We start from the raw sequence: 26,156 nt of genomic DNA, 5'->3' as shown, positions 1-26,156 counted from the left end.
TGCACAAAGTGTTAAAGCCAGGAGACTTTATTCTTCAATTACAGTCCACACAGAAAGTAGGTTCTACAGTGCCAATGCACATTTTTATTACAATGAAGACCAAAGTTAATAAGTGACAATTACTACAGTTTCATATATGCTTTAGCAGATCCAGTGAGCCAGCTGCGGATCAAAGGTTGCACAGAGAGACCCAAGTAAACACGACAGAGGTGACGGACGAAGCACAGTGCAACAGCCTCTGCGGTCAGCGGGAGCGATCTGGCTGGTGCTTCCCTCCCGTCCCCAGGTCAGAGCCTTGCAGGCACCCCCAGCTGCCCCCGAGCACACAGGTCCCACAGCAAGCCCTGCCGAGTAGCCGACACACAAATTTCTGCTAACAGCTACTAAACCAGTGCTGCCTTCTTCAGCTTTACAATTAAAAAAATAGTAACTCGCCAGAAATGGGCACTCCAGATTCATCCCTGTCCGATTCTTCCACAGACTACTGCTCTTTGGGTTTCTTAAGAAATCCCCATGCGAGCCTGGAAAAGATACTGGCAGAAATTGTCCTTGTAAATACTTCAGCAGCTGAAGCAATCTCCTTTTCTTGTTTCTACTACGCTCAGACACTGTAAGGCCTTATAACAACATCACATGCTTTTCAGAAAGGGATTCCACTCTTGTGAAGGATTTTTTTTTTTTAAATCTCCCATTAAAAATACTACAATGTGACACTAGCTTGATATCAATGGTATAAGCAAGAAAAGTGAGACTGATTAAAACAAGTATTTTTTAAAAAAAACAACCCTTTTTCTTATTTAAAAAAGGAAAACTAGGTCTTAAGATACTACAAAGTTCAAGAGTACAAAAATATTTATCTTTTAGAAACACCCAAGCCTACAATCACATAAGCATCAACTTACTATAAAAATCTTCATAAAAATACAGCCACCTATATTTAACCAAGTCCTCAAACCAGTCCTATATTGATATAAAGGTTTTGTTGAGAAATTTAGTTATGTCTAAACAGCTATTCTATAGATTAACTTCGTAATAAGTACAACCAAGATTGAATAGTACTGTTATTAGAGAAATTCCAGCTTGACTAGGGATGAGAACATCGGGGGTCACAGGGTAACGGTTGCCTCATGCCATGTTACATTTATGGCAAAAGTGTAACTGCAGAAAATTAACACAAAAGGAAATGGTGTTTCCGCATCCCAGAGAGCAGCTTGAAATAATTGCACAAGTACCTTGCATTTAAATGTTATAAAGCTTGATATTTGTGCTTGAACTTACAGGCAGAGCCTCATTCCTGTGCCAAGTGCCAGCACGAGACAACTTGCCATGACCTCTCACATTAGAGGTGACACAGCGTGCTTTTGTCAGCCCTTACAGAAGGTGAATCGTGGCTAATTGTTGTTTATAGAGGGTATAGTCTACTGGGTCTGATAGACTTTACATGGCCAAGATGTGCATGCACAGCCAATAAATAGAAAAATAAAAGGTATGATACTTTTTCCAAACTCTGCAGTGTTCATAAAACAGTAGTGCCACAACTCTTAAGCTCTATATCAGAGTTTCCATCCAGTCTGGCTTTGCTGAACTTTTAAAAAACGCCTACCTAACCTGCAGGATTTGAAAAACAGAACACTGGCTTTGTTGGCTTTTGTTTGTTTTGAAAAAACTGTGGTCCCAAATTAGCCCTTTTGCATTTTTAACAGCTGCAGGCGAACATCTCCAGTGCAGAACATCAGCTTTTTGCGAGCATTAAATCCCCTTTAAACTTGTCAATGGTACAAAGGTTTTGCAGACGCTTTTGCAACTGCAATGAGCCTTCTCTGGAGGTACGAAACAACGGGGCACCTATTCAAAGGAGAAATTAAATGCTTTGGGAAAAAAAAAAAAACCCAGAAGATCTAAAAAAACTGCTTGTCCCAATATACCTTGAAAAACCTGAAAGCTAAAACTCCATGGTATGTCCAAATAGGATCACTGACTTGCTAAGGCCCTTTGAAAGCAGGCATGGCCCATCAGAAGGTCAGCAAGCTACAGTCCTTTCTGCGTCAAGGGCTGCCCCCTGTCCCCACAGACACTGAACGTTCATGAAGCCCAAGCGTTTTCAGCAGGCTCAGGCTTTATGAAAAAGCAGCAGCTTTTACAGGGACAAGTGGATCCCAGGTCCTGGGAAACGCGAGCGACATCAAAAGATGCTCCGACGTCTTGTTTAAACACTATGTCCTTACAGCCAAGTCTAGGGCTGCTTTGCTACCACTAAATCCTGATCCCACTCAGTCTATCGGGCTTTGGTCACAGGTTTCAAAGGGGGCTGGGATCTTTCCTTTAGGGGCACATGCCGAGATTTTCAAAGGCAGACACCCAGCTCCTTTTCATCCAGTCAATACACAGTGAGAAAAACCACCAGCATGACATTTGCTATCTTTTTTTTTTTTCTTTAAGCAGCTTCCATTGAGAACCCGACTGACTGGAGTCATTGCTGTGTTGTTCCTACGGCTCATTTCTAGCACACTCCTCAAATCAATCACGTTCAGCACAGGCAGACCCCCATTTCTTAACAGGGGCTGCATCTGCTGCCAAACCCCAGGTATCAAGACGCTGAATTACAGACTAAGAGTCCTATGGGAGCAGATGTCATCTGCTCAGTAAACTACGCATTTGGGTACAGTAGCACAGGGGATCATAACTATGGTGCAGTAGCATTGACTGTTGGGTTTTGTTTGTTTTCTTCTGGCAGAAAATGCATTTTGAGAAGATCTCGTTCTTCTTTCAGCCCCTCTGAGAGTGTGCATCCTTCTTCACAAGGGTGTTACCAGAATTTTAGGCCTCTCCTTCGAGTTCCTAGTGCCAGTGGTTTGTTGCCCATTCCTGAAACTGAAAGCAAGTAAAAGACTGAGAAGCTAGAGAACATTTAACAGGGTGTCATCACACACTTACCCCTCCTATTTAGCACCTCTAAAAGAACCACGTTACACTACTAATATAAACATTAGAGAAAATGTATGGCTGTAAAGCACGCCTTTTCAGACGGCAGAAGTGCTGCAGCAAACCACACTTGGAGCTTGAACGTAATTCACTGACTGTAATTCAGTTACTTCAGTCTGTTTGTGCCAGAAGCCTGTGAAGGAAATCTATGAGTTCTAGCCTACAGTGAGTCAACTGCAAAGCTGAAAAGCCATAGGTCAGACACATGAGAAGTCCCTGATTGTGATAAAGAGCAGCATGCCCTTCTTATTCTGGAGTCATAATAATAGCTCCTTATACCAACCTGGAATTAGATACAGGCAATTCCAGCTTTTTCAAGCTATTATTGCTTACAAGGGAAATTCTGTTCCAGTGCAAGTTCTCAGTTAGCTGGATGGTAGCTATGCAGCTGCACTTTGGCTCATTCAGTTTCCCTCTGCTGCTCCCGAGAATTTTCCTCCCATCATAGTAACTCGCAATCACCAGGATCTCCGCTGCTTCAGTGGAGATGGTTGCTCAGGGTACCCTAAATAGCAATGGTGGTGGGGCAAGAGAACTGACGTTGCTTACAGCTAAACCAAATAAACCAGGAGAAAAACTGTCCTGGCATGTCTCTAGCCTCCCAAATTAAAGGCTAGAATACTGAAACCCTGTTTAATTGGAAGTAGTTCCTAATGAACTTACACCAAAATAGTGTTTTGTAATGTAAATCATCCTACTGAATGAATAGTTTATATGAAGAGTTAAGGGAGTTAAGGAGAGCGAATGATATAAGAGGATGGAAGTGCTGGGAGATATGAAGCCACAGCCTCAAGGTGATGTGAAGGTCAGCCTCGCTTCGCTACTGCCCACTTTCAAGCACATCAGCTCTCTGGTTCAGAGATTCTGGAGAAACTGCATAATGTCAATGCCTGCCAAATTGACAATCAAAAAAAAATATCTAAAGGGCACTTAGAAAGCTTTGATGTTTTGCAGTGGATCTGCTGAAACATGTTTACTGATCATGAATAGAGACCGTGTAGAAGGAGGTCCTGAATTCTTGTGGAGCTTGGGATGAATGACAGCTGCCTTACCATTTCACCTTCAGCATTTGCTCAAAGCTCTCAGGCAGGGGATTGCCATAGCTCTCTGGGAGGAATAGGGTAAGGATCCCGATCAGCACAGTCAGGCTTCCCATCAGGATATACGGTAGGAATCTGTCATAGGCACCTGGCAGAACACAGGACACAACAACAGCACTTAATGTCTACAATCAACAAGCCCATGTGTTAAAGTTTATACTCCAGACATTGTTGTAATGCAGAATTAATTTGGAATAATTAGCTGAAATCTTCATCCCTGTCAAAGGTGAATCCAAAACTGAGTTATGTCTGTTACCTGCCAGCAAACAAAGGGATTTTTCAATACATGTGCTCTAGGATGGTCACCACCTACCACCAAGCTCACGCCATCCCCCATGTTTGTGTCGCAGCTAACAGCGGGGGTTTTTTTTGTACGTTTTCAACTGGGATAGCCAACACCTTTACAAGGTAACAGCTCTGCTGGGATTACTGCTGGAGTCTTTACTACACTGCCATCAGGAACCAAATCCTCTGTTAAATAACTCAACGTGAGGGAACAAAAGCGCTCACAAGCAACCAAGTGCTCCTCAGCTGCCTGGGCTCGTGCATCCTGCTGTGCTTGTGCAAAAGAAGGGAATCGATGGATGGCAGCTGAACAGGCAAATTACAGACTAATGGGCCATTAACAGGGGAATTCTTATTAAATAGCGTCCTTATTGCAAAGGGAGAAAGCATCAGGCCTCCCTTGACAGACAAGAGGATCTGCCCTTGGTCTACTCAGAATATTATTTTGGACTTGAAGGCAGCGGCCCCTGCCAGCAGCCTGAAGCCAGCGCGCAAGTGTTTGGGCAGGAAGCAAGGTCTCCGAGTCACAATAGCACAGCAAGGAAAAGGTCTTTCAGTACAGGGATTAGCTACGAGTTAAGAGTATTTAAGGTAGAGAAAGTACCAAACTGGACTTGACAGCTTTATTTTTCAGTTGGGATAGAGCAGTATGGTTTCTAATGCATGGAATAAACTAGGATTAAAGTGAAGAGCCCTGGGTATTTCACATTGAGGCAAAGTTTGTGATTTGATCTCTTCTGTGCTCACAAGCTGGATGAACTGCAAGGTCCTAATTTAGCTGTAGCAAATATCAGCAGCTGACAAGTCTCTCCTAAAACCACCCAGTTTAGGGAATCATTCTGATGACTGAAACAAGATTTTTTTTTTTTTAAAGGCTGAGCCTATGGAAACCTGGGAGAAAAAACAAGCAAACAAAAAAAAAAAACAGGAAAAACTTCACCCTGTCTACATCTCTATAACTGTCACCTGTTCTGCAACAAAGATGGAAGGCCCTAAGGAGCACCACGGTCCTGCTGTCCCTTTTAATTTACATTTGCACTGTACAAGTATAAAATAATGTATTTTCATCATTTTTGGTACAGCGTGTTACAGTCACGCTGGAATGTAGAGGTGAGACAACACAGGAGAGCTACAGATAGCAGCCTCCTCTCCCCTTTCCTGGCATGGTGAACCAGCATTAACCCCTTCACAGTACACCAGAGTCAGCAAGTTCACACTCATTTTGTATCAAAGGTCTCAGCAGAAAGCAAAACCGGTGCAGGGGAGAGCCGAGACGGGTCCAGTGACGGCAGAAGGAAATCGTGTGAGCAAACGAAACAGCAGATTGAGCACCCCAGACTGCGCAGCTGGTATTCACAGATACTTCCACCCTTAATCCCCTAATCTCTGTCACTCTTGCCTGTCTGCAGCATGAAGATCATTTCCATGTACTTTAAAAAAAAAAAAAAAAAATCAGTTAATATTTGTGCAGCACTCAGAGTGTGATGGTAATGAGTGTCAAAAAAAAGCCTACAAGGAAATCAGCAATTCTGTTTACAGACCAAGGCATGAACAGTAAGAAAAGCAAAATGAATGCCGAGGTGCCCATTTTAGTAACTCAAAAAAAAAAAAAAAAATCGCTTCATGAAGTTCACAACTAACCACACTCTTGTATTGCTTAGTCTGTAGGTTTTCCATGTATTGCTTTAGAGAACACAGATTCGGGGGATGTTTGGATTCCCACTTGGTTCATCTGCTCCTGCCATACTCATCTCGGAATGCGCACGAGGAGTACAATCCCACGGATTTCCTCCTGCTACGTTTCCTTACTTGGCAGATCACTTCTTGTCACGCTCTCCTGGGAAACTACCTGGTGTCCCAGGGGTAACGCCCATGGCCAAGACGTGACCAGTTATCATCCCAACCACTCTGCTTGCATAGCTTATAAACACCCTCCTTGTCTTGGATCAGCTTGGACCCACGCTGGTGCTGCAGGAACAGCCCCCAGCTTCAGTAAAGGGAAAACATGCCTGATTCTGCTGTGAAACCCAAGGAGATCCGCTTCATTTCTAGAGTGTACGACAGTGATCTTGGACTCAAGATGAGAGAAGGGACTTAAAAGACAACAAATGAAGGGACTTAAAGCTGAGCCTGTGCTGCAGAAGCTCCGATAACTTCTCTGGGCAGTTGCGTAGCGCAAGGCAAGAAACGCACGATGTCTCACCCAGGTAAACAAAGTAAGGAGCAATGATGCTGCCCAGCCTGGAAGCCGTGGAAGTAGCTCCCACTGCCATGTTTCGCACTAGCGTTGGGTATAGCTCCACGTTGTAGACATAAAGCATCGAGAATGCAGCTGTGATGCCAAATTTTCCAAGCATCACCAGGCCAACAGACAGGACGTTAAAATCTGGAGGAGAGAAAAATAAAAATCAAGGTGAATAAACAACACCCTGTGCTTATTACGTGTATTTCTTTTACATCCCCAAAACTGTATCACTGGTTTTGCCTAGCAGTTGGGTGCATTTTGGTTTGTTTTTTAATTATACAATGTATTATTCCCATTCCTAGATGACCTGGCTCCAAGCTTCCCACTGAGCACAATGCAGATGCTCAGGTTATTTTGTACTTTTCAGATTTTGGTTCTCTCCCAGTCAAACAGCATTCTTGAAAAAGAACAAAACTCTGGATTACAGAGTGACAAACCACGAGCTTAAATCCACCCCCTTTTTTTTTTTTTGCAAAGTCCCATGAAGACTTACACACAGTGAAATTTGGAAGACCAGCAGGATTTTTTTTTGCCTCTACACACAGCCAGGTAAATCCTCGTACACTTTTGGCTCTCGTTTTACAAGCTGGTTCCCCTGGACTATAAAAAGCTCAGTAACCTGACACAATAAATGAGCGCCATGCATGACTCAGCATATACATATGCATAAAAAAAGAATCAGGGCTGCAAGCGATCAGCATAAACTTGACCTCAAATTCTAAATTTGATCATAGTTCCCAGTAACTTCCCAGAACTATTAGGTAGTACCATAAAATATTTCTAACATTTTATATACTTAAGTCATGTATTGAATCTTGTACCTGCAGGAACTAGCTGAATGAAGAGGACAACACCTCCCCCTAAAAACAAGACGCCAGACAAGGAGTAGCGCCGAGGGAGGGAGCGGAGGAGAAGCCAGGCAATCACATAAGCTGGAACTTCAATAACAGCTGAGAGGAAACAGTTGATGTGGGCATTTCCATGCCAGTTTGGAGTGCTGAGGGACAGGCCAAAGTAACCAACCGATGTGAAAAACCTGAGGAAAGCAATAAACCCAAATTATTCCAGAAACACCAGTCTCTCAATGCCTCCAGTGTTGCCTCAGATGTTGTTACCAAAAAATAGGATGTCGCAAAGCATCGCCACAGGCATTGTGGCTTAAAAATAAATAAATTAAAAAAAAAAAATCTCAGTGGCAACCCCACGTTTCTAATTCTGTCATCCCTTCCAGTGACCATATCCACAGCGGCTTGAAGAGACCTCTGATTTCTCTGTCCTTCCTGCATACACTCTACCAAGTAAAAGGCTTTGTGGACGTCGTTCACAAAGGCTTTTCACTGCAATGGACTCATTTACGGCACAATGACATAACTCTTGAAAGCTTCCCAAGCCAACTACGTTCCTACTTGTAGCCAACTCCAGTGACAGGATCTCCCACCCTTAGCAGTTCCGTTACATCTTATTTAATCTTCACAAGAGAGATGGACGTTCGGGTTTCAAATCTCAAGAGTGCCTCACTATGGCATGCCAAGTGTGCTAGCCAGATCCTTTCTGCTGGGGGAAATAGGTACAGAAAAGGGTCCTGGTTTGTCTACATGGTATTATCGGGTCCTCATTCCTCGTGGCTGCCCAGGCAGGGACCAGGATCTCACTGAGGTGGGCACTGTACAGAAACAGAACAGAAACGCTGGCCATGGGTCTGCTTCTTGTTATGTTACTGAGTCGCTGCCTCTGCTTCAAGAAGGATATTTCTCTTCAAATAGAGATTACAGAGATGGGAGCTTCTTTAAAAAAGAAAAAAACAAAACAAAAGCAACAGAATACACAAGTTGTTACATATAGTTTCCTAACTATTTTACATCTGAGTCGAGGCTACTGTCTCCATACTCTTGTGTATTAATGCAGTGCGGGTGCAAGGACATTGATGGCCACGTACCGGCCAAGGACCGTGTGTAGATGGGCACCGAGGCTGAGACTTATTATCTAAACTTGTAGCACGTGCCCTCAAATCAGAAATTGTTCTATTGCCTGGGTACTTTAGGAATACACATTTCCTTACCACAAAAGTAATGACATAATAGTAATAGTTGCAATGTTTCGGGTTCGAAATAGGTCCAGAAGGATAGCCTTCTGCTGCTGCTGAGGCTTCGAATCCTGCATCTGAAGGAAAAAGGAAAACAAAACCAAAAAAATTCCCACACACCCTAAGAGCAAAACAACCTCTGCACACCCACAAGTTTGGGCAGTTACGAAGTTACGACTCTATCAGGGGATAACTAGGCAGCCCAAGGGCTGCTTCTGCACCAGGGAGGGCAGTCCTCAGGCAGAGCTTGTCTCTGCACCCAGCTGTACTCGTGGTAGTTTCCAGTTTTTTCGTTAAAAAAAGTAGCACCAAGATCACTGCATCACGCTGACTAATTAAAAAGGAGTATCAGCTGAAAGACAGACGCATTATCATTTCCTTAAGGATCTAACACAGTACTTCCAAGGGCATTTTTCTGTGCACCGTCCGCTCAACTCTCTTCTGTTCAGTCTTCGCAAATGATGTGAAATATATCACCCAGTTTTGCTGCCTTCCTGCCGGGGAGAGGGACGGATGCCAGAGCTGTGCGGTGGCCAGGGCGCATCACGGGAGCATCCACTACCCCAGATCGGAGACGAAGGGTCCAGTTTGAAGCCTGAAGCAGGAATCTTGGCATTAGGGTGCCCTTCTGCCTGCACGGAGAGCCCTCGCTGGGGCAAAGCCAGTGCTCGCGGCCAGGCTAGCCTCCAGGCTCAAAGAGCAAACCATCCCGGCCCTCCCTATGGGGCCACCCAGGAGATTTCCTTTCCTAGGAAGAGAGGATGGTTTCCGAGGAATGTCCTTCTAGCAACATTTGAAAAATACTTCCAACAGAGGACTTGACGTGCAAACGTCCTCCTCAGGATTCTGTGGACAGACGCTTTGGCGCACAAGATTCCCATGAAGTAAAGGACAGCCGAGCTGCCGCTTGGTCTCAAAAATAAACGGGAGTGATGAAAAGCAAACTCATGCTGGAGCCTGAAAAAGTCATGTCCAGTATGAAAGACATCTTGAACTCTGGCTGTGAAGTAAGGAAAGTGCTTTTCCATGTTTTCTGTAGGATGAGCTTCCCAAAGCTGGAACATGCACATCAATTTACACTTGGAAAAGATCTTCAGCAGCTCAGCCAAAACGTAACCATGACATTCAAGAGATGGATCCTGCCCACAGGAGGTGTAGCACGGAGCAGCTCTCTCCAGCAGATACCGCAAAGGAGCACGTGGTGCTTTGCTTTCTGCTCTACCAGGAGACATCAGGAAGCATAAAAGGCAGGTGCCAGTATAACGCAGTAAAGTAAGATCCGACATACGGACGTGTGGTCATTGCAGACCCAAGGCTGGAAGCGCTGCTGGTTTCTTTGCACAAGACAAATGTCTGTGTGCCCTCTGGTGAGGGCAGAGCCACTGGAGGGGGAGATAAGCACAAGAACCAGCTGTCTTGCTGTGGGTGTGCTGCTCCCCAGCTTGTTGGGGTGCTAGGTTTGTGCTAGGCTTTCTCCTTTTAACCAGTAAATATGAAATACAAGAAAAAAAACAGACCTGAAGAGCTTAATGTTCTTCGCTGCCTTCACTACTGTCATGGTTTTCAAGTGCTGTTGTAGCACTCGGGTGCTTTGGCTGGTTTGTGCAACCTGAGGAGTCCCCTGGGGCTCCACGCACCCCTGGCACACATGGGTGCCGATTTAGGGTCCCCTGCAGAGCCCCCCCACGAAGGGCTGCTGTTAAACTGCAGATTTCTAATACCACGCCAAGCTAAAATGGGGACAAACACATGTTCCTTGGGTCTTCTCAGAGCCCAAAGGATGAAGCAATCTGGGTCACCCTGGCTCTGAAAACCACAACCAACCACTGCTGAGGAAGAGAACTTCACCGTAAAAACCGAAACAAACAAAAAACCCCTCTGGCTTCTCGTTTGAACTCACTAACCCAACACTTACCTCACACCAACAGTCACTGCCAGCCTCTAATAGCTGCTGGTGTGAACCATTTCTCTGCTGGCATTTCCCAACAGGTCAACTGGCCAAAGGAAGAAACTGCCAGCGAGGCAAAAGCACCAGGATGTATAAAACATACCTCCGCAGTGTTGAAAAGCATGGCTGGGACTTGAACGCCATTTATTTTTGCAGCCTTTCGGATAATAACTTCTGCCTCCTTATATCTTCCCTGGGAGATCAGCCACCGAGGGGATTCAGGAATGATCCTGCAATAAGTTTCAGAATAAATGACTCAACGTTTGCACAAAAGTAAGAAGTTATTAAAAACACACATATCGCTTTTATGAGTTACACTGTCACCTCACAGATTGCTCGCAGCAGAAGACAGTCAGCACAGAAGTATGTGGGCAATGTAATTCATGGATTTGTCCCACCAGGATCAGTGGGAGAATTCAGATTTATGGGGCGTGTTTATTCTTGTGCTGAAGTAGATGCATGCTCAGGCCCTTGTCCCGGGTGGTTGTTTTTTAAGGAGTAATTGATGTCCACCAGAAAAAAAACAGATGCCAGCAGACAGACAGCAGAGGTGGGGGTAGCTTAACTAGCGTTTGGCAAAAATATTCTTAGGAAACTGCACACAATGTGGAAGTGCTTTAAATATGCACAGGCTATATTTAAAGGCTCGGTGTCACATGAATCTTATATACAAACCTCACAATTTTACCACAGCTCTGAGGCAGGCTCTCCCAGGCAGAGGACAATGGCAGTGTCCCCCTGTGGAGCTGATGACATTTTCTAATCAGTTCCAGGCACGTGTTGAGTGAATTAACTCCAAACACACGACAGAAAATCTCACCTTTCCTTAACTAAATCCTTTGATCTTAACAGATGCTACCTTGCTCCCTTTAGCCAGCAGCATTTTTTCCTCTCCTTGGAAAAAAGCAGGTCAGACACTTCTTCTCTGATGAACTCCCTAAAGGACTGACCCAAAGCCACGTCAACGGTTTCGAGCGTCAGATGATTTATATCAGATTGTTCAACCACTAATGTGACTTTCAGTGACGTGAGCTGTCTCCACTGCTCTTCTTTGGGGGCAGGCTCAGGAACACAAGACTGCGGAGATGATGCTGGGAACCTTCTGGAGAATTTGGAAGAGGAATGAATAAAAGAGCAACCATGGCACGAAGCAGTGGGATGTGCCAGTCACATTGCCTGTGGAAGCCGTGGGTCCCACACGCCCAAATGCCAGCTAATATCAGCCAGCCTCGGCAGAGCTTTGCCAGTGCACCTTGATCCCCATCTGCCCCCACATTAGCCCCAGACTGAAGTGCCATCCATGGAAATTTTTGGCATGCTTTACGATGTACGCTCTTAAAAAGCATGGAAGTTCCCACCAAATACATGTCAAAGCAGGACTCTGAAGCCATGCCTTGGGGACAAATTTCATGTGCCTCATAGTGGCGGTTCTATAGCAGATGTCTGAGAGGCTTCTACCCAAAACCAACCCGCCCAAAGAGCAGCTGCTTGGTGCAGAGGGAAATGCCACTGTGTTGAAGGAGTCTGAAACATTTCCAGTTAAATAAGCAAATGGATCCTTAATGAGAATCAGACTGTCTTTAAAATCAGATGATAGCAGAGGCGGAGGTGAAAACATTTTAAAGGTTTGGTTTGAAGACTAGGATTAAAAAGAAACCCCAACCAACCAACCAAAACCATCAGCAGAGACTTCTGACAAGAATGAGATCTGCAGGAGGTCTTGGAGAATACAGAAGAGTGGGTCTAAATCACTTAACTGTTATAAAGACATTAATCTCTTACCTACAGGGGTAACTCTCTCAAGATAATAGGAAGAAAAGAGTTCCCCAGATAAGACTAACAGGAAAGGAAGGAAGTCTTTTTGGTTGGTTTGTAAATTATCCTTAAGAGTGAATGACACCTTGCCTCTTCCTTACTGTTTTCTAAATATCTATCTCTTCAGAAAACAACAGATGACCAAGGCAACCACAGAACAAGGACATCTGCCCTTCTTCAATGCCTCTGTCCAACTGAGAAGAGCAAGGAGTTTTCCTAAACTGCTTCTCAGTCCCCCAGGGCAGAGAGCAACCATGGGCAGGTGGGGGTGCACCTACACGTCCACGAGTGCATTAGAGCAGGGGTGGGCGAGTGGAATGGAAAGACGAAAGAAAACATGGATGCAGCCACCAAGAAGACAGCGTGGGATGGCTGAGAGGAGGAGGGTAAGGAAAAGCCAACCTTTGGCTTAGCCAGAGTTACTATGGGCCAAAGGAGCTCACAAATCAAAAGTCCTGCTCCAGCAGTCAAAGCAAAGCCTGGGAGGACACACGGCTCCCGGCATGGAGAGCCCATGGGAGAGGGCTGGCCCGGCGAGCTCTGCCGGCAAACGCCTCTGCTTAACGACACCCAGTGCAACGAACTGCTTAACAACACCCAGGGCAGTAAAGCTGCTGCGTGCCGAATGAACGGGCTCAGCCTTCCACCGAGATTTTAGTACCAATCAGCAGGTGGATCCACATTAAAAAAGGGCTTAAAGGAAAAAGGAAGGAAGCAAAGTTAGAACAAATCACTGGTGGTACTACAGGGGTAAACCTAGAGGTGGTTAACAGTGTCCAGAGTTACGAGTCAAATACAGAGTTCCCAAGGTGCTCTGGAAAGCTGGTGAGAAAGTGGCTTCATGCACAGGGCCAGCACCAGCGAGGCTCTGCAGGTAGTTAATTTGACTTAAAACGAGCAAAAAAACCCGAACCCAGCCCAAACAAAAAAATTCCCCCAACTCCCGCCTCAAGGCAAAGCCTCCTCACACGGCAAATAGGAAAAACAAAACAAAACAAAACAAAAACCAAGGAGGAGAAAGGGGACCCCCCAACACCCTGCCATCACCCAGAACAGAAAGCATCAGGCGGGGAGGGGAGTGGGGAGCGTGGCCTCGGCGCGGGGGCACTCACCACCACAGCGGGATGCAGAACAGCCCCGGGACAGTGAGCGCCAGCAGCAGCATCCGCCAGTCTCTGATGAAGTAAGCAAACAGTGGCAGCAACATGTAGCCAATTGCAAAAAATATGCAAACTCCTAACGTAGAGAATATAATACGAACTGATTTGCCAAGAATTTCTGTTCCTGTTTAAAACAAGGGAGGTTGGATTAGCATTTTAACTCTTTCTTTTCAATCATGACTAAATACTTTACTGCATTTACAAAAAAAAAAAAAAAAAAAAAAAAAAAAAAAAAAAGAGCTAAACAATCGTAGAAAAGAGCAGCACAGCATAGACCCCCCAGTACAGAGAAGCCACTGGGAGTATTGGGGACCTTCAGATGAAGGAGCAACTTCTGTTTGCTTTGATTAATGCATTGTCAGAGACAGATAAGGGCAGGCAGACTTTCAGGAGCCTTCCTGACATGCCTGCCTGGGACATAGCCTGCTCCCCCGCTTAACCCCTTGGGATTTAAGGTGCAGTTCACGGCTGAGAGCTTCTGGAGGAGATCAGGTCCGGATGGCAGACTGACATGGGATGGAAGGATGTGAATTTACACTGAGGTGCGAACAAATTTCACATCTATTTTTTGGAACAGAAGGCTGGAGTATTGGACCAGCACGTCACGGGCTGTGGGACACAACTAGGGAAGATGCCATCTTCTAATAATGCTATTGCTCCAGGAGCCAGGCAGCAGACAATGAAGGCATCCTACAAACACTGCCCAGTGCCCAGCCTAGCACCAACCTAGTATCTAGTAATAAAAATGGAGACTGTTGTAAGCCTTCAAGAGCACCTGATGACCCAATAAAATACCTAGCCGCTGCTTAACGAAATCCACGGAGGCCCTCAAGTCCACCTCACTGCTTGTAGAGCCCGCAGCCCTACAGAGCTCTCCTCTCCATCAAGAGCACTGCAAGGGCCATAACTCCCACAGTTTGATCCAGACTCAAAAAAGCAAACGACACTGAGCAAACAGGAGTGTCTCGGGAAGTCTGGAGAGTGTATTTTGGTTACGTAGCATGGTAAAGAACACCAACATTTAATAATGCAGAGAAAATGGAAAAGATACCCAAGACTGAAAAAAACATCCTATTTGATAGCAACATGTATTTTCATTTTAGAAACTTGGAGTAACTGAATAAAGTCACAGTAAGAAAACTGAAAATAACAACTCCTAGGGATAAAACGAGTGTGTGGGGATAAATTATACTGTCTTCCTTTACTGGTGGCTCTTGTTCAGAGGGTCTCTCTTGGGAGTGGTCTGACACTTGAAACAGTGGTTTATACCTGCTAAACTTTACATTATAATTTGTGGTAATTCAAAACCAATACGAGATGACATCTTTCAACTACAATTCTCTTCTCTCCTGCCTCTTCTCCTCAGTCATTCTCCTGGCCAAGCGATAACAATTCTGGGACAATGTCAACGTACCTTCACAGATCTATGTAGCGTTTTACAGTCCCAGAAGTTGAATGCAACTGTTCTGAGCACAGAAAACAACCGAGGCCTAAAGCTAAGGAAAAAATGCTGCAGAGAAGTGTCACAGGATGTGGTTGAAAAAATAAAAATAATTCTCTAGAGAAGTTCACCAACATCTTAGGGCTGAAACTCTTCTCGTGAAAGTGGGCAGCAATAGTGCACAGGGCAGGAAGAGCCTGGATGCTGGAACAGCATCTGAGCTACGTACGGGCAGGCAACACAGGACTGGATGTGGAAAGCTGGAACGACAGGAGAAACCTGTGCCGAGGTGGCCACTTGAAAAAAAGCCGCCCCGCTTGGGGACGGAGGGTGCCAGGGCTGCAGCACAGCCAGCATCAACGGGGACTTTATAGGGGCCGGTGTCGTCACTCCCCTCCCAAGCACAGGTCACAGCCCTGACTGCCGTTGGGTGAAACAAGGGAAGCATCTCCAGTGCATCCCATAATCAGGATGGGCTTTCTTAAGGAGTCACTTTTGTTTTCATGGGTATATTCTCCCACCCAGCACTTCTCTCACGTGTGGCTTCCTGGAAGCTCCTGGGTTTGCCCTGCCTGGGTTTGCCCGACCATGTGGCTACGCAGGGTAGGGTGGGAAGGACCATTCTCCACTAGTGCCTCCCTCCTTACCGAGGACAAGCGGCTGACGACTCACTTTAATTAGGAAGTTAATGTCAGAGATAGCTTAGATCTATCCTGCCCTTAGTACAGCCCCAAGGCTGCCGGGGAACGGCCAGCACCCGAGGCACCTGCCTCTCCGCTCCCAGGGAGCCATCGCTGCTGCAACAACTCCGCAGCAAACAGGATGGCAGAAGAGACAACACAAGGGATAAAGTGCCAGCAAACTGCAGTTGTGCAATTAAACAAACCTCATGGTACTTTGGGAGACCCTGTCTGAGCTCTCAGCAGCAGGGGGATGTGGGGTGCTCTGGGCCCCGCTCTGCCCCCCCCCCCCCAGCTTTGCCTCTGCCGAGCACCGGGGCAGCATCCTGACCTGCCTCCAGCACTGCCCCACGTTCGGGGAGGGGGAACCTCCAGGGCCAAATTCCTGCCTGATCAGATCCCACATCGCTGTTAGAGGGACTTGTGCTGCACAAACCCCATCCTTCCAAGAGGATTTTCAGCCAAACCAGCCTCCCCACGGCGGGCGTTCACTCCGGCTCCACCAGCTCTGTCAAGGAGGGAACTACCAGGACAGAGGGGGTAGTGGCAATGGCAAGGGACTCCCCGCTGACAGCCTGACCTACTTAATCCTCCCTCTGCCACTCACAGCGGTGACTCATGGCTGCTCAGGGACACTGATTTCATATTATGCTCTTCTGCTCTATTTTTTCCCCTGTTAAAGCCTCATGGGGTAGGAAAGAACAGCCTTAACTATTAGTGTACAGTTTTAATGTGGACTAGCTCATGTCTACGAAGTGTAATTTTGACACCATTGGTTTAAAAACTGACATAAATACGTATATGCACCCTTTAAAGATAGCTCTTGCAAATCCCAGCTCCCCCTGCCAAGGCCTGTATCAGTCATCCCTGTAATTCATTCGCTTTTCCTGAAAACCCTGTGACTAGCAGGAGACTCTGCAGGGTCCCCTTCCCCACAGGGCACCCCCTTCCCTGCAGGGTCCCCAGGCAGTGACCGCAGCCGTGCAGCCTCCCCGCCGCCACTGTCTTTTTCTTCCTACGCTCCCTGTAGAAAACAAAACAGACCTTGGCCTCTAAAATTAGGGACTTTATTGCTAACCTCTGTGCTGAGACCACAAACTTTATGGCTAACGGGGCTCTGACACCCACCCAGCTCCTCTGCTTCGGTCCCCCCGGCATTTGCTGTGCCTGGAAATGCTGGTTTGCTCCACGGCTTTGCACCCAGGTATGCACCAATCCCTCTCTAAAGGGGTGGAGAGGCAGGGAGGAACCCAAATGCCTTTTGTTATCTCAGACCTGCTTCTGCTGATAACAAACCCTGAACGCTGCCTTGAACTTCTTCTCTTAAAAGGAGGGAAATGGATGTTTATTCAAGAGTTTTCCCGCTCTCTTCTTTTTCTCCAAGCCTATAGAAAGTACAGGCTTGAAGTATCCAAAAGCAAAAAAATCATACTGGCCTAAATTAGGAACTGTACCAGCGAGGATTTATTGCTGTCTAATTAAATGATGCAGGTTCAGAGGGAAAAAAAAAATAACAGTACACTAAGCAAACATTTATTCTAATGCAGACGCATTCATACCCAGTATGAAGGCCACCACGTAGTTCGAGATCTGTCCCATCCCCACTATGAGAAAGAGCACCGTGAACATCTCCCAGCTGGTAGAGAAGATCTGCAGGAAGCTGAAGCCGGTCTGCACAGCCATTGTCGAAAAAAGGATATTCTTCCTGCCAAACCTTTTGCAAAAAGATAAAGATTATTATTGAAACAGCCTGTATTTATGGAGCGGGGCTATGTAAGCGAGCATGAGGGAGCACAAATATCCAACCCCAAGTGATGCAGCTTAGCACAACCTGAAGTTCACCTTAAATAATTTTGTTTGTTATTTTCATTAGCACTAAAAACCCCTAAGATTTCCAAGACCCAGGAAATAAACCAAGAAGAAAAATTAAGAGCAGAAACTTCAGGGAGCCACTAGACAGGGACTAAGGAGACAAGACAACAGAACATAAGCGAGACACATGAAGATCGCAAGCCACACAGCTGAAAGTTGAGAAATTATGGCTTTTAAGCTACTGGCATCTATACATTCAACACCATTATGCTTTGAATGTGTTAAATAGCTTTTCAGCTGGTTTCAGTCTGAGTTGCCATACATATTGCACCCTTTCTCTCACCTGTTTCTCTGCGTCAGATGTACGTAGCGTTTTCTCACAGAAAGGTAAGAGCAAGGTTTTGCACGGGTTTGCACGCCCGTGTGCTGGCCCAGGGCATGCTGCCCTCTGCACAGGGGAAACTGCTCAGGTGCAGGCTCAGAACGTACCCTTTTACTGACAAACCATCAGAAAATAAGAAAATTCAACGAAAAGCTGATGCTAGAAGGTGACCAGGCTCTCGGGGAGGCTGGCCGGCCGTGCTGCCACCGGGGCACGCACGCTTCCTCAGATGCTCCCAGCGGGCACATGGCACCAGCGGGATTTAGTGATTATCTTGTCTGCCTTTCAACCAGTAACACCAACTGACTTCTGCACCGGGGGCAGGAGTCAGGAGATTAAATGCGGATCACATGGAATTTAACGCTGGAGGCTTTAGGATTAAGACTCCCATCGAGTTTTGAAACCCCTCTGCTAATCACCCAGAGGAGTGCTGCTGCTCTTACGACTTCCTCGTTAACAGGCAGCAACCGAAGCACTATTGGAGACCCCACCATAATGGTATGGAAAAAAAAGGCTCAGGGCTGTATAAAGAGGGAAGCAGAGACTTGCAGAAGGAACCTATATTCTGCATTCGACACTTGTAAGGCCAAAACCTCAACACTGCTCAGATAATTATCAAATGATTTTTTTTTGGTATTTTACATCTGCTTAGTTAGATGCTATGACATGATTGCTATCCCTCACAGGTTATCTTTTTTTCTTCTTCTTGGACAAGGTTACTTTATTTCCAGCAAACCTTGTCTTCTCTGAACAGCTTCCATTCAAAGGATTTCTGTCCTGCAGCTCTAGGAATGGGCTGTCAGTTAATGTGTGACAAAGAGCAACTTATTTTAAACTACTAAAAGGGTGGATAAGGAAACAAACCTGTTTGTGAAGTGAAAACATCAATCTCCAAAGCAGCTGCATGGGCCCCTCGCAAAGACCAGTTCTTGGTCTCCCAAAGCGCCCAAGAGGCAGTAACCCTACGCTTGGGCTAGATCAAGGTTGGGATTTTTGAAGAAGCCAGGCCAGGCTCATTTTGATCAAAACTCAGAGAACTGGCCATTTAAATCCTTCACGCCACCAGTCGTGGCGCCAGGTTTGCCCTGCTCTGCCCATGGGTGGAGCGGCAGCAGCGGCATTACCTGTCCGAGAGCTGCCCCGAGATGAAGGAGCCGATGAGGACTCCCACGAAGAAGAGGGAGGTGGTCAGCGGGGCTTTCCAGTCGTCGTCGCACACCAGGTTCCACTGCAAGAGAAGGGCCCGCGCTCAGATGCAGCCGCAATGCTGCGTTGAGCCTCATCCAGGCACAGGGGTTATTGGCTGCAGAAACACATGCTTCCATAAAATTTAGTGTCGTTTCCCCACACCCACATTTCCACCCATCGCTGCCACCAGCCCTGTTTTCACAGGGAAGATCGCTGCCAGAATGCCCTGCTTAAAGCACACGCACACACAAAAAAAAGGGAAGGCAGTCGGTGTATGCAGCCCAGGGGCTGTCCTGGCCCCATTTCCAGCACAATCTCCCCATCACTCACCCGTCAGGCCCCCTGACACCCAGGACCTGGCTCCCCACGGCCTGAGATGCTCCCCACCAGAAAAGCAGAGCGACGGGGCAGTCCTTCACCCTTCTCCATCCCCGGAGCTAGGGATAGTTTCCAGTTTACCTGACCTCTGCCAGCACAAAACCCACTGCATTTCTGTAACTTCTGGGCCTGACAAAACATACGCAAGAAGATGCACAGAATGCAATCCCTTCTCCTGCGCTGACATGTTTCCAAATTCCTTTCCGTCCCCACGACCTGCAGGGCTGACTCACTGCCCATCACTCAGCCTCACCACCAGACCCGACTGGGGCTGGAGGCTTAGGACAGGAGCCAGGGTGGAAACTTCCACCTAAAGCCGCTCATAACCCCAGACAAGGTTTTTTTGAAAAAAAAAATAAAAAAAATAAAACCAGCATCATGAGTCTCCATCCACCAAAGTTACAGCCGAGCGTGTTTCTGCTGCGGCTTGCTCCCGTCCCGGTGACTAATCTCCCGGTTAAGGCATGCCTGACGGGGGGGTGCTCATGGATAGACTTCAAACATGTCAGGCTCAGATTAGATAATTATACCACAAAGGTAAGCCAATTAGATGACAGATCAAAGTATAGCATAATTTTAATAATTAGCCATGCTATCAGAGAGCAGGGCCATCGCCTGCATCAGTGCTCACCCTGTGCTCGGGGCACGGATGGGCCGAGCCATCTTGGCAAGCGGTGGCCAAGCTCAGGCAAAGGCAGGGGCAGTGGAGCAGAAACCTCCCCTCTGGGCTGCTCAGGCTCCTCAGCTCAGCCGCAGGCAACAAAAAGGAGCAACTCCTGCATTACAGAGACAGCCAGGTGCCACCTGACAGCACCACGAGTCCTGCCAAAACCCAACCAAACAACCGAGGGGTCGGTTGCTCCGCTTCGCTTCTGCTGCAGAAGAACAAGCAGAAGTAAACCCCAAAGCAAGGGGGGATGTGGTGTGGTTCAATGCAGTTTGCTCTGGAGTATAATTTAGGAAAGAGCTGCAACCAGTGCCTATTTTCAGGTAGGTGAAGGTACGCTGCCAGCGGTGGGGAGCTGGGTACCTCGGCCCCTCTGCCCAGCTTGCAAAGGAACACCAGCTACAGGACAAAAAGGTATGAATTGAGCTTCAAAACACAGCCCACGCTCTCTTCCTGAGAAACACAGAGAGTCTTTAACATGGGCACATGGAGATTTGAGGACTGAAACGTGCCTCCAAGACTTAAATCTGATTAATAACAAAAAGAAACCTATGTCAGCTGTTTCTGTACGATATTGTCTCATCCCTGCTGGGAAGGAAGAGATGGCAAGCTGTGGGCCTGTCTGGGCAGGCACCTGCATCTATCTTCGCTCTGATAAGGTGGATGGCAGCGTGCAGGTCAGTAGGGCTCTGATACACTCAGGGCTGCTAATCGTGAAAAATGCATGCAAGGATCTGTTCCAAGAAAATGGACGTTTCTGTGAAGCAGCTTGGTGGAAATCAAGCCCCATATTTAAAATGAAGCAAAAGTCAGCTGCAGGAACCACAGCATCAGGAGCAAGCATTTCTTTACCTAGGTCAAGCAGGGAAGAAGGAGATGCAGCAGAGGGGCAGCTTCTGCAAGCTGTGGGAGCTGCGGTAGCTCCGCGCCAGCAGGGCTCACCCGGCCCCCACGCTACGGAGGCGTTTCGCCACATCCTGCTGCACCTCCCTTGCCCCGCTCTGGAAAAGCTGGTGACTAACGAGGTGGCAGAATTTGCAGCCGATACAGACTATTGTTAATTATCTGGGTGCTGAGCACCCTGCTCTGGGGCCACCAGTGAGCGCTCCTGGACCTTCAGACTTCTGTCACTCGAGGTTAAGGGTCGGCGTTTCTAAAATGCCTCCGCTGTGCCAAAGGCACTTTGGCTGGAAAATAAACCCTGCTAAATAATAACTTGCCCATGAAACAGAGTTGTTTCCTTGGTGCCAAATGCCTCCTACCCAGCTGTTCGCTCTACCTTCTCCCGTGACATACCGCACAGCCAGCAAAATTCACTATGCAGGGTCGAGGCTTTAAGATTTGCAGGATGGGGTAAAGAGCACGCAGCAGCCTGCTGGCCGCAGAGGGGTCACTGTCTGCAGGAACTCGCTGTATTTGACCAGAAAACACACAAACGCATCAAATTCACCCGACTCCAAGTATACCTGAAGCTGTTGAGTGAAAAAAAAAACCCACACCACCTCTTTTAGATCCAAAACCAGACACAGTGTGTGGGACCTGGGCGATGATCCATACAGCCCTACTCTACAGCTGCACCTTGTCTTCTCCCAAAACGCCCGGCTCCCCTCCCCAAAGGCGCTCGCTCTGACGGAGGCTCATGCCCTGGCACCGCACGGTGATCAAGTGTGTGTCGACACGGTGAAATTTCACTGGTGCTTGATCGTACAGGGCTTTAGGGTATTCACTGCGTGCTGACTCCTCACAAGCAGGACTTGGGAAAAAATGAAATTTAACTTATTTGACCTTCTCAGAGGCTGCATCCATCACAGCCAGCACTGAGCACACCACGGGCACAGGAGCTACAGCCCAGCCACAGCCAAACTACCTACAGCTACAACTTCTAAACTGTCTGTACTGGGCTAATTATTCATTAACCAGTAAAGAACTAATTCTGTAATGTCCCTGGCTAAGCATACTGGAGAGCAAAGTTCACTTGAGCTTCCAAGCAAGCGCTTTGAATGCTAGGAATAAGAGCTGCTTGACGAGAACGCCGTTAACTCACTTGACCACCATCAAATCCCTCCAGCCCTTTCCCACAAGCTCCCAGCTACTGGAAAAGCCAATTCTCCTGGGTGCTGCTGGCAGGAGCACTACGGATGGAGAAGCTTTCTGAGAAACTGAAACTGCCAGAAGAGGTGCCCTGACTGCCCGAAGCAACCCCGCTGCCTGCGTTCTCAATCAGAAACCACTAATTAACCATCCTGAGTATCAGCCCATTCACATCAGAGAAGAAAACACTAGCAATTACACCTTGTGTAAATGGCCAAGGCTGTAAACCACGGAAAATCCGACCTTGTTTCCAAGAGTAACTCTGAAGACAAACAGCTCAAGGGATAATAAAAAAAATATTCACAGATTGCTCTGTGCTGCACCCCAGGCACCAAGTCCAGCAACGAGACCGGCTCCACTCAGTGCACGAGTGATGAGCACAGTCGCCTCAGCGTCGGCTACCAGTGCTGGGTAGGGCTGCTCACCGCTGCTGGGAACAGAAAAATCCTTCAGATGCCTTCAAATCACAGCAATTCACCTCCAGCTCCTCACCTCTGCCAGTCCCAAAAGCTCCTGGTTTCTGCCTTCACCGAGAAGTGGGCGCCAGGGCTGGGACAGGGGGCGCTGAGCAGGGTCACGCAGCCGAGCAGCCCCGGCAAAGCCTGCGGCACTCGCTCTGCCCTTCGCAGGGGTCTTGCGATGGTGCCTGGGGTCTGTGCCGTGCCCTGGTAGCAGCGAGCAGCCCAGGGAGTGTCCCCTCAGCGAGCAGCACCAGGACAACGTAGCTCAAGGGAACTGACTGGAGGTCAACGCCTCGCTGCAGAGAGCGGAATCGGTGCTTGTGCTTGAGCCTCTAATTAAGGTCAGATCTGAGCACCATTATTGGGAATTAAAGCAGAAGTAGGTTAAGTTCCAGACAGCAAAAACACCAACGTAACAAAACCACATACGTTAACGTTTAAATTAATTTCAAAACACAGATGGGAAGCAGCGGTGAGAGAGAAGCAGCCCTGCTTTGGGGTCAGGACCTGCTAGATCGGCTCAAGCCCTCCTGTGCAAGCACAGGCGGCACCGACCCAGTGCCGTGGCCACTTGCTTCAGTGGAAAACAGCGATTTTATGTCGGGACGACTGGATGCAAATGGCGAGGCAAGGGGAGGTGGCTGGGCCGAGGGGCTGCTGTGCCCCAGGAGCCTGCCAAGGCACCCAGCTAAGCCCTGTGAAGCAAAGGGAACCCTGCAGCCCCCTCGTCTTTGCCGTGGGATCACACCTAACCCCATGCTGACCCACGTTTCCACTTGCTCATCATTACACTCACAGACTCATTCGTATCACCCTGGCCTGACGATGGGCTTTTCCCCCTGTGCCACGGACACATTCACTTTGCCACCATCACCTCCATTTTAAGAACAAGCAGATGACTGAGTCTGGAGTCCTCCATTCCCAGAGTTTAGCACATCCCCGTAGGCCAAGCAGCACTGGTGCTGAGCTGGCATCTCCCAGCCTGATCCTTTCAAGCAGCAGTAATAGCAGGATGGGATGCAACTGCACGAATCAAATAACCCCCCCAGCACTTAATCCTGTACCATCAAGTTTTGCTCCTCAATTGAATTCTTGAACTGAAGATGTTTGGCATGTCCTGGCTTGTCTTTCCTAATACAGAGAAAAATGTTGGGTACAAAAATAATCGTCTCAAGTTAACCAAACTGCTTCTTTTCAGCATTTCACCAGCGCCTATTTTCCTCCTTTTAAAACCACATTCTGTATTTTTTCCATGACAATTTCAAAACAAAACAAGCGTCGTTCTTTTCCATCTGGCTTACAGATGGGAACCTGGCACTTGGTTTCCACCTCTGAATGTCCCATTGCCTCTCTGCCATGCCCTGGGCCAAACCCCACTGCCACATCCCGTCCAAATCCGTGTCCAATTTGAATCTGGCATGGAAGGCTCCCCTTTGGCATCTGCCAACACAAGTTGTTTGCTGCTCGTTACGAAGGAATGGTGTTTCTCCTCCTTTTGCTTCATTTACCGCCTCCCTTAAAGCAACTGCCAACCCCAAACCACAGATTACGAGCTCGCACGCACCCTGGGACAATCCAGCCTCCCTCCGGCACCGAGGGCTGGGGCACTGCCTGTGCCGGTGGTGGCTACCAGGCATCTCCCACCCGGCCGTGCCAGCCCACGGGCTACAGCCGGGCAGGACTGCATGCAGCACGTGGGCTGCCGCCACGGTTCGCCCGCAGCCGGGAGCGGGACAAGCTTCTCAAGCACCCTCACCTCGGCGTGGTGACAGATCCCCAGCGACTGAGCACGACTGCCACCATGAACGGCACGAGACAAGCGCACACGGGTGTCACACGTGCCAAAAGCTTCGCTTTGGGCACGGGAGAGGTGGCTGGTGTTCCCTGCCCGTGTCCTGCCTTCCCCTAGCCTGGAGCTGTTCCCCGCTCACTTCAGCACGGCTCAGCCCACATCCACACGCCCCCGGCACAGACCCTGCGGCACAGACCCACAGCCACACGCCTCTCGGGCAGGACCTTTCCTGGCTGTGCCCCCGTGCAACCGTCTCCGGTGGCAGATGCTGCTGCTGAGTCACGGGGACTCGAGACGAGGGCCAGACACCCGCTCCCCGCCGTGCCACGCACCCCGAGCATGAGCCATCGCTCCGTGAGCGCGGCATCCCTTGGCCCCCCGGCCGAACGCCTGCGGAGCCCGCCAGCTGCCGAACCCAAACACTGGTGCGAGGATGAGCCCGTTCCTCCTTGAACCCCCTCGTGCACCACAAAAGAGCAGCAGCGACCCTGCAGCTTTAGAGGAACCGTGTTTTCCGTCTCTACCGGAGCTCCGCACGCCCTGCCAGCACGGGCAGAGAGAGACAGCGTGTCCCCGTCGCAGCACGGCCAGAAAACCCAAACAAATTCTTACAGGACCCGTTACCGTCGCCGTTCCCACCAGACACCCTGGACACCGATGCCATTGTCCAGCCTTGAAAACCGAGCCAACAGCTTGGCCGCAGCCTGCGGGGGCCAGGCTCACCCGGGAGCCTGCCGCAGCGAGACGGCAACCACGGCATCTCCCTTGCACCAACTAACCCAACGCCGATGGCCACCAAAGCCACCAGCACCGATGCTGGGGCCACCAAGGACCTACCGCTGCCCTAGACCCAACCAGGCTGTTTGTGCGTTCACCACAAAGAGTTAATGTCCCCACCCAAAGTGACACTGGGAACGAATCCCACCAGACAGAAAGTCTACTGGGACGCTCAGTGTGCTGGTAGAAGGAAACACTCGGGCTTCTATTTTCAGCCTCCCCCCCTCCCCAAACCAAACAAGCTGATGTTTCAACGGAAAACACAGCCGAGAGCGCAAGGACGGGCGGCTCCCCCCGCGCCCCCCCCCCCCCCGGGACAATCGCCCCCTCGCCCACCGACCCGCAAGGCACAACAACCCCCTCCCGTCCCCCCCAACCCCCCCCGGCACAGCCCAGCCCCACACCGCCTCTCCGCCGGGGGGGGGGAAGCGGGGCAGGGGATGGGGGGAATCAACCCGCTCCCGCCGCCCCCGCACCTCGGTAACGATGGTGGAGCGGTAGACATCGCGGCTGTACTCCCAGCCGTCCAGGCACGGCTCCTGCTCCAGCGACCCCAACTCCACGTCGGAGCCGGGCCGCAGCCCCAGCGCCGAGAAGTTGGCGAGCGCGGCCAGGCGGTAGCGACGGCAGCGGCTCGGCGCCGCCCGCCCGCCCCGCAGCTCCAGCGGGATGCTGGCGTTGAACCACTCGCCGCTCAGGTTAGCCCCGCGGGGCACGGCGCACCGGTGCTCGGGGGTACCGGCCAGGAAGACGGCCGACATCCCGTTGAAGCCGTTCGGAACGATGCTGGCGCTGAGGAGGAAAAAAACGAGCCGCTGGAAGCGGCCCCACTCGCCCAGGAAGGCGGTCGCCCCATCGTAGTCGCGCAT

The 26,156-nt window shown here is 48.8% G+C and overlaps 1 protein-coding gene across 2 annotated transcripts; it reads right to left on the bottom strand.

The window, feature by feature from the left end:
* Positions 1 to 11: 11 nt before the first annotated feature.
* Positions 12 to 26,156, bottom strand: SLC22A4 (solute carrier family 22 member 4). Of its 2 annotated transcripts, none has more exons than XM_086470885.1 (10): positions 25,764 to 26,156; positions 19,058 to 19,161; positions 17,299 to 17,453; positions 13,571 to 13,742; positions 10,747 to 10,873; positions 8,672 to 8,772; positions 7,434 to 7,648; positions 6,571 to 6,753; positions 4,035 to 4,170; positions 12 to 2,871 (listed from the first exon to the last, which is right to left on the bottom strand). In XM_086470885.1, exons 1-10 carry the CDS (start codon positions 26,154 to 26,156, stop codon positions 2,796 to 2,798), a joined length of 1,662 nt encoding a protein of 553 aa, XP_086327011.1. In that variant the 3' UTR covers positions 12 to 2,795. The 2 variants fall into 2 exon arrangements, with proteins under 2 accessions (XP_086327011.1, XP_086327013.1); XM_086470887.1 differs by having other exon boundaries at positions 8,672 to 8,766.

Source organism: Leptosomus discolor, chromosome 10, assembly GCF_034619465.1.
Source record: "Leptosomus discolor isolate bLepDis1 chromosome 10, bLepDis1.hap2, whole genome shotgun sequence".
Classification (NCBI taxonomy): Eukaryota; Metazoa; Chordata; class Aves; order Leptosomiformes; family Leptosomidae; genus Leptosomus; species Leptosomus discolor.
The sequence above is the reverse complement of the archived record's forward strand: the minus strand, read 5'-3'. Positions and strand labels throughout refer to the sequence as shown.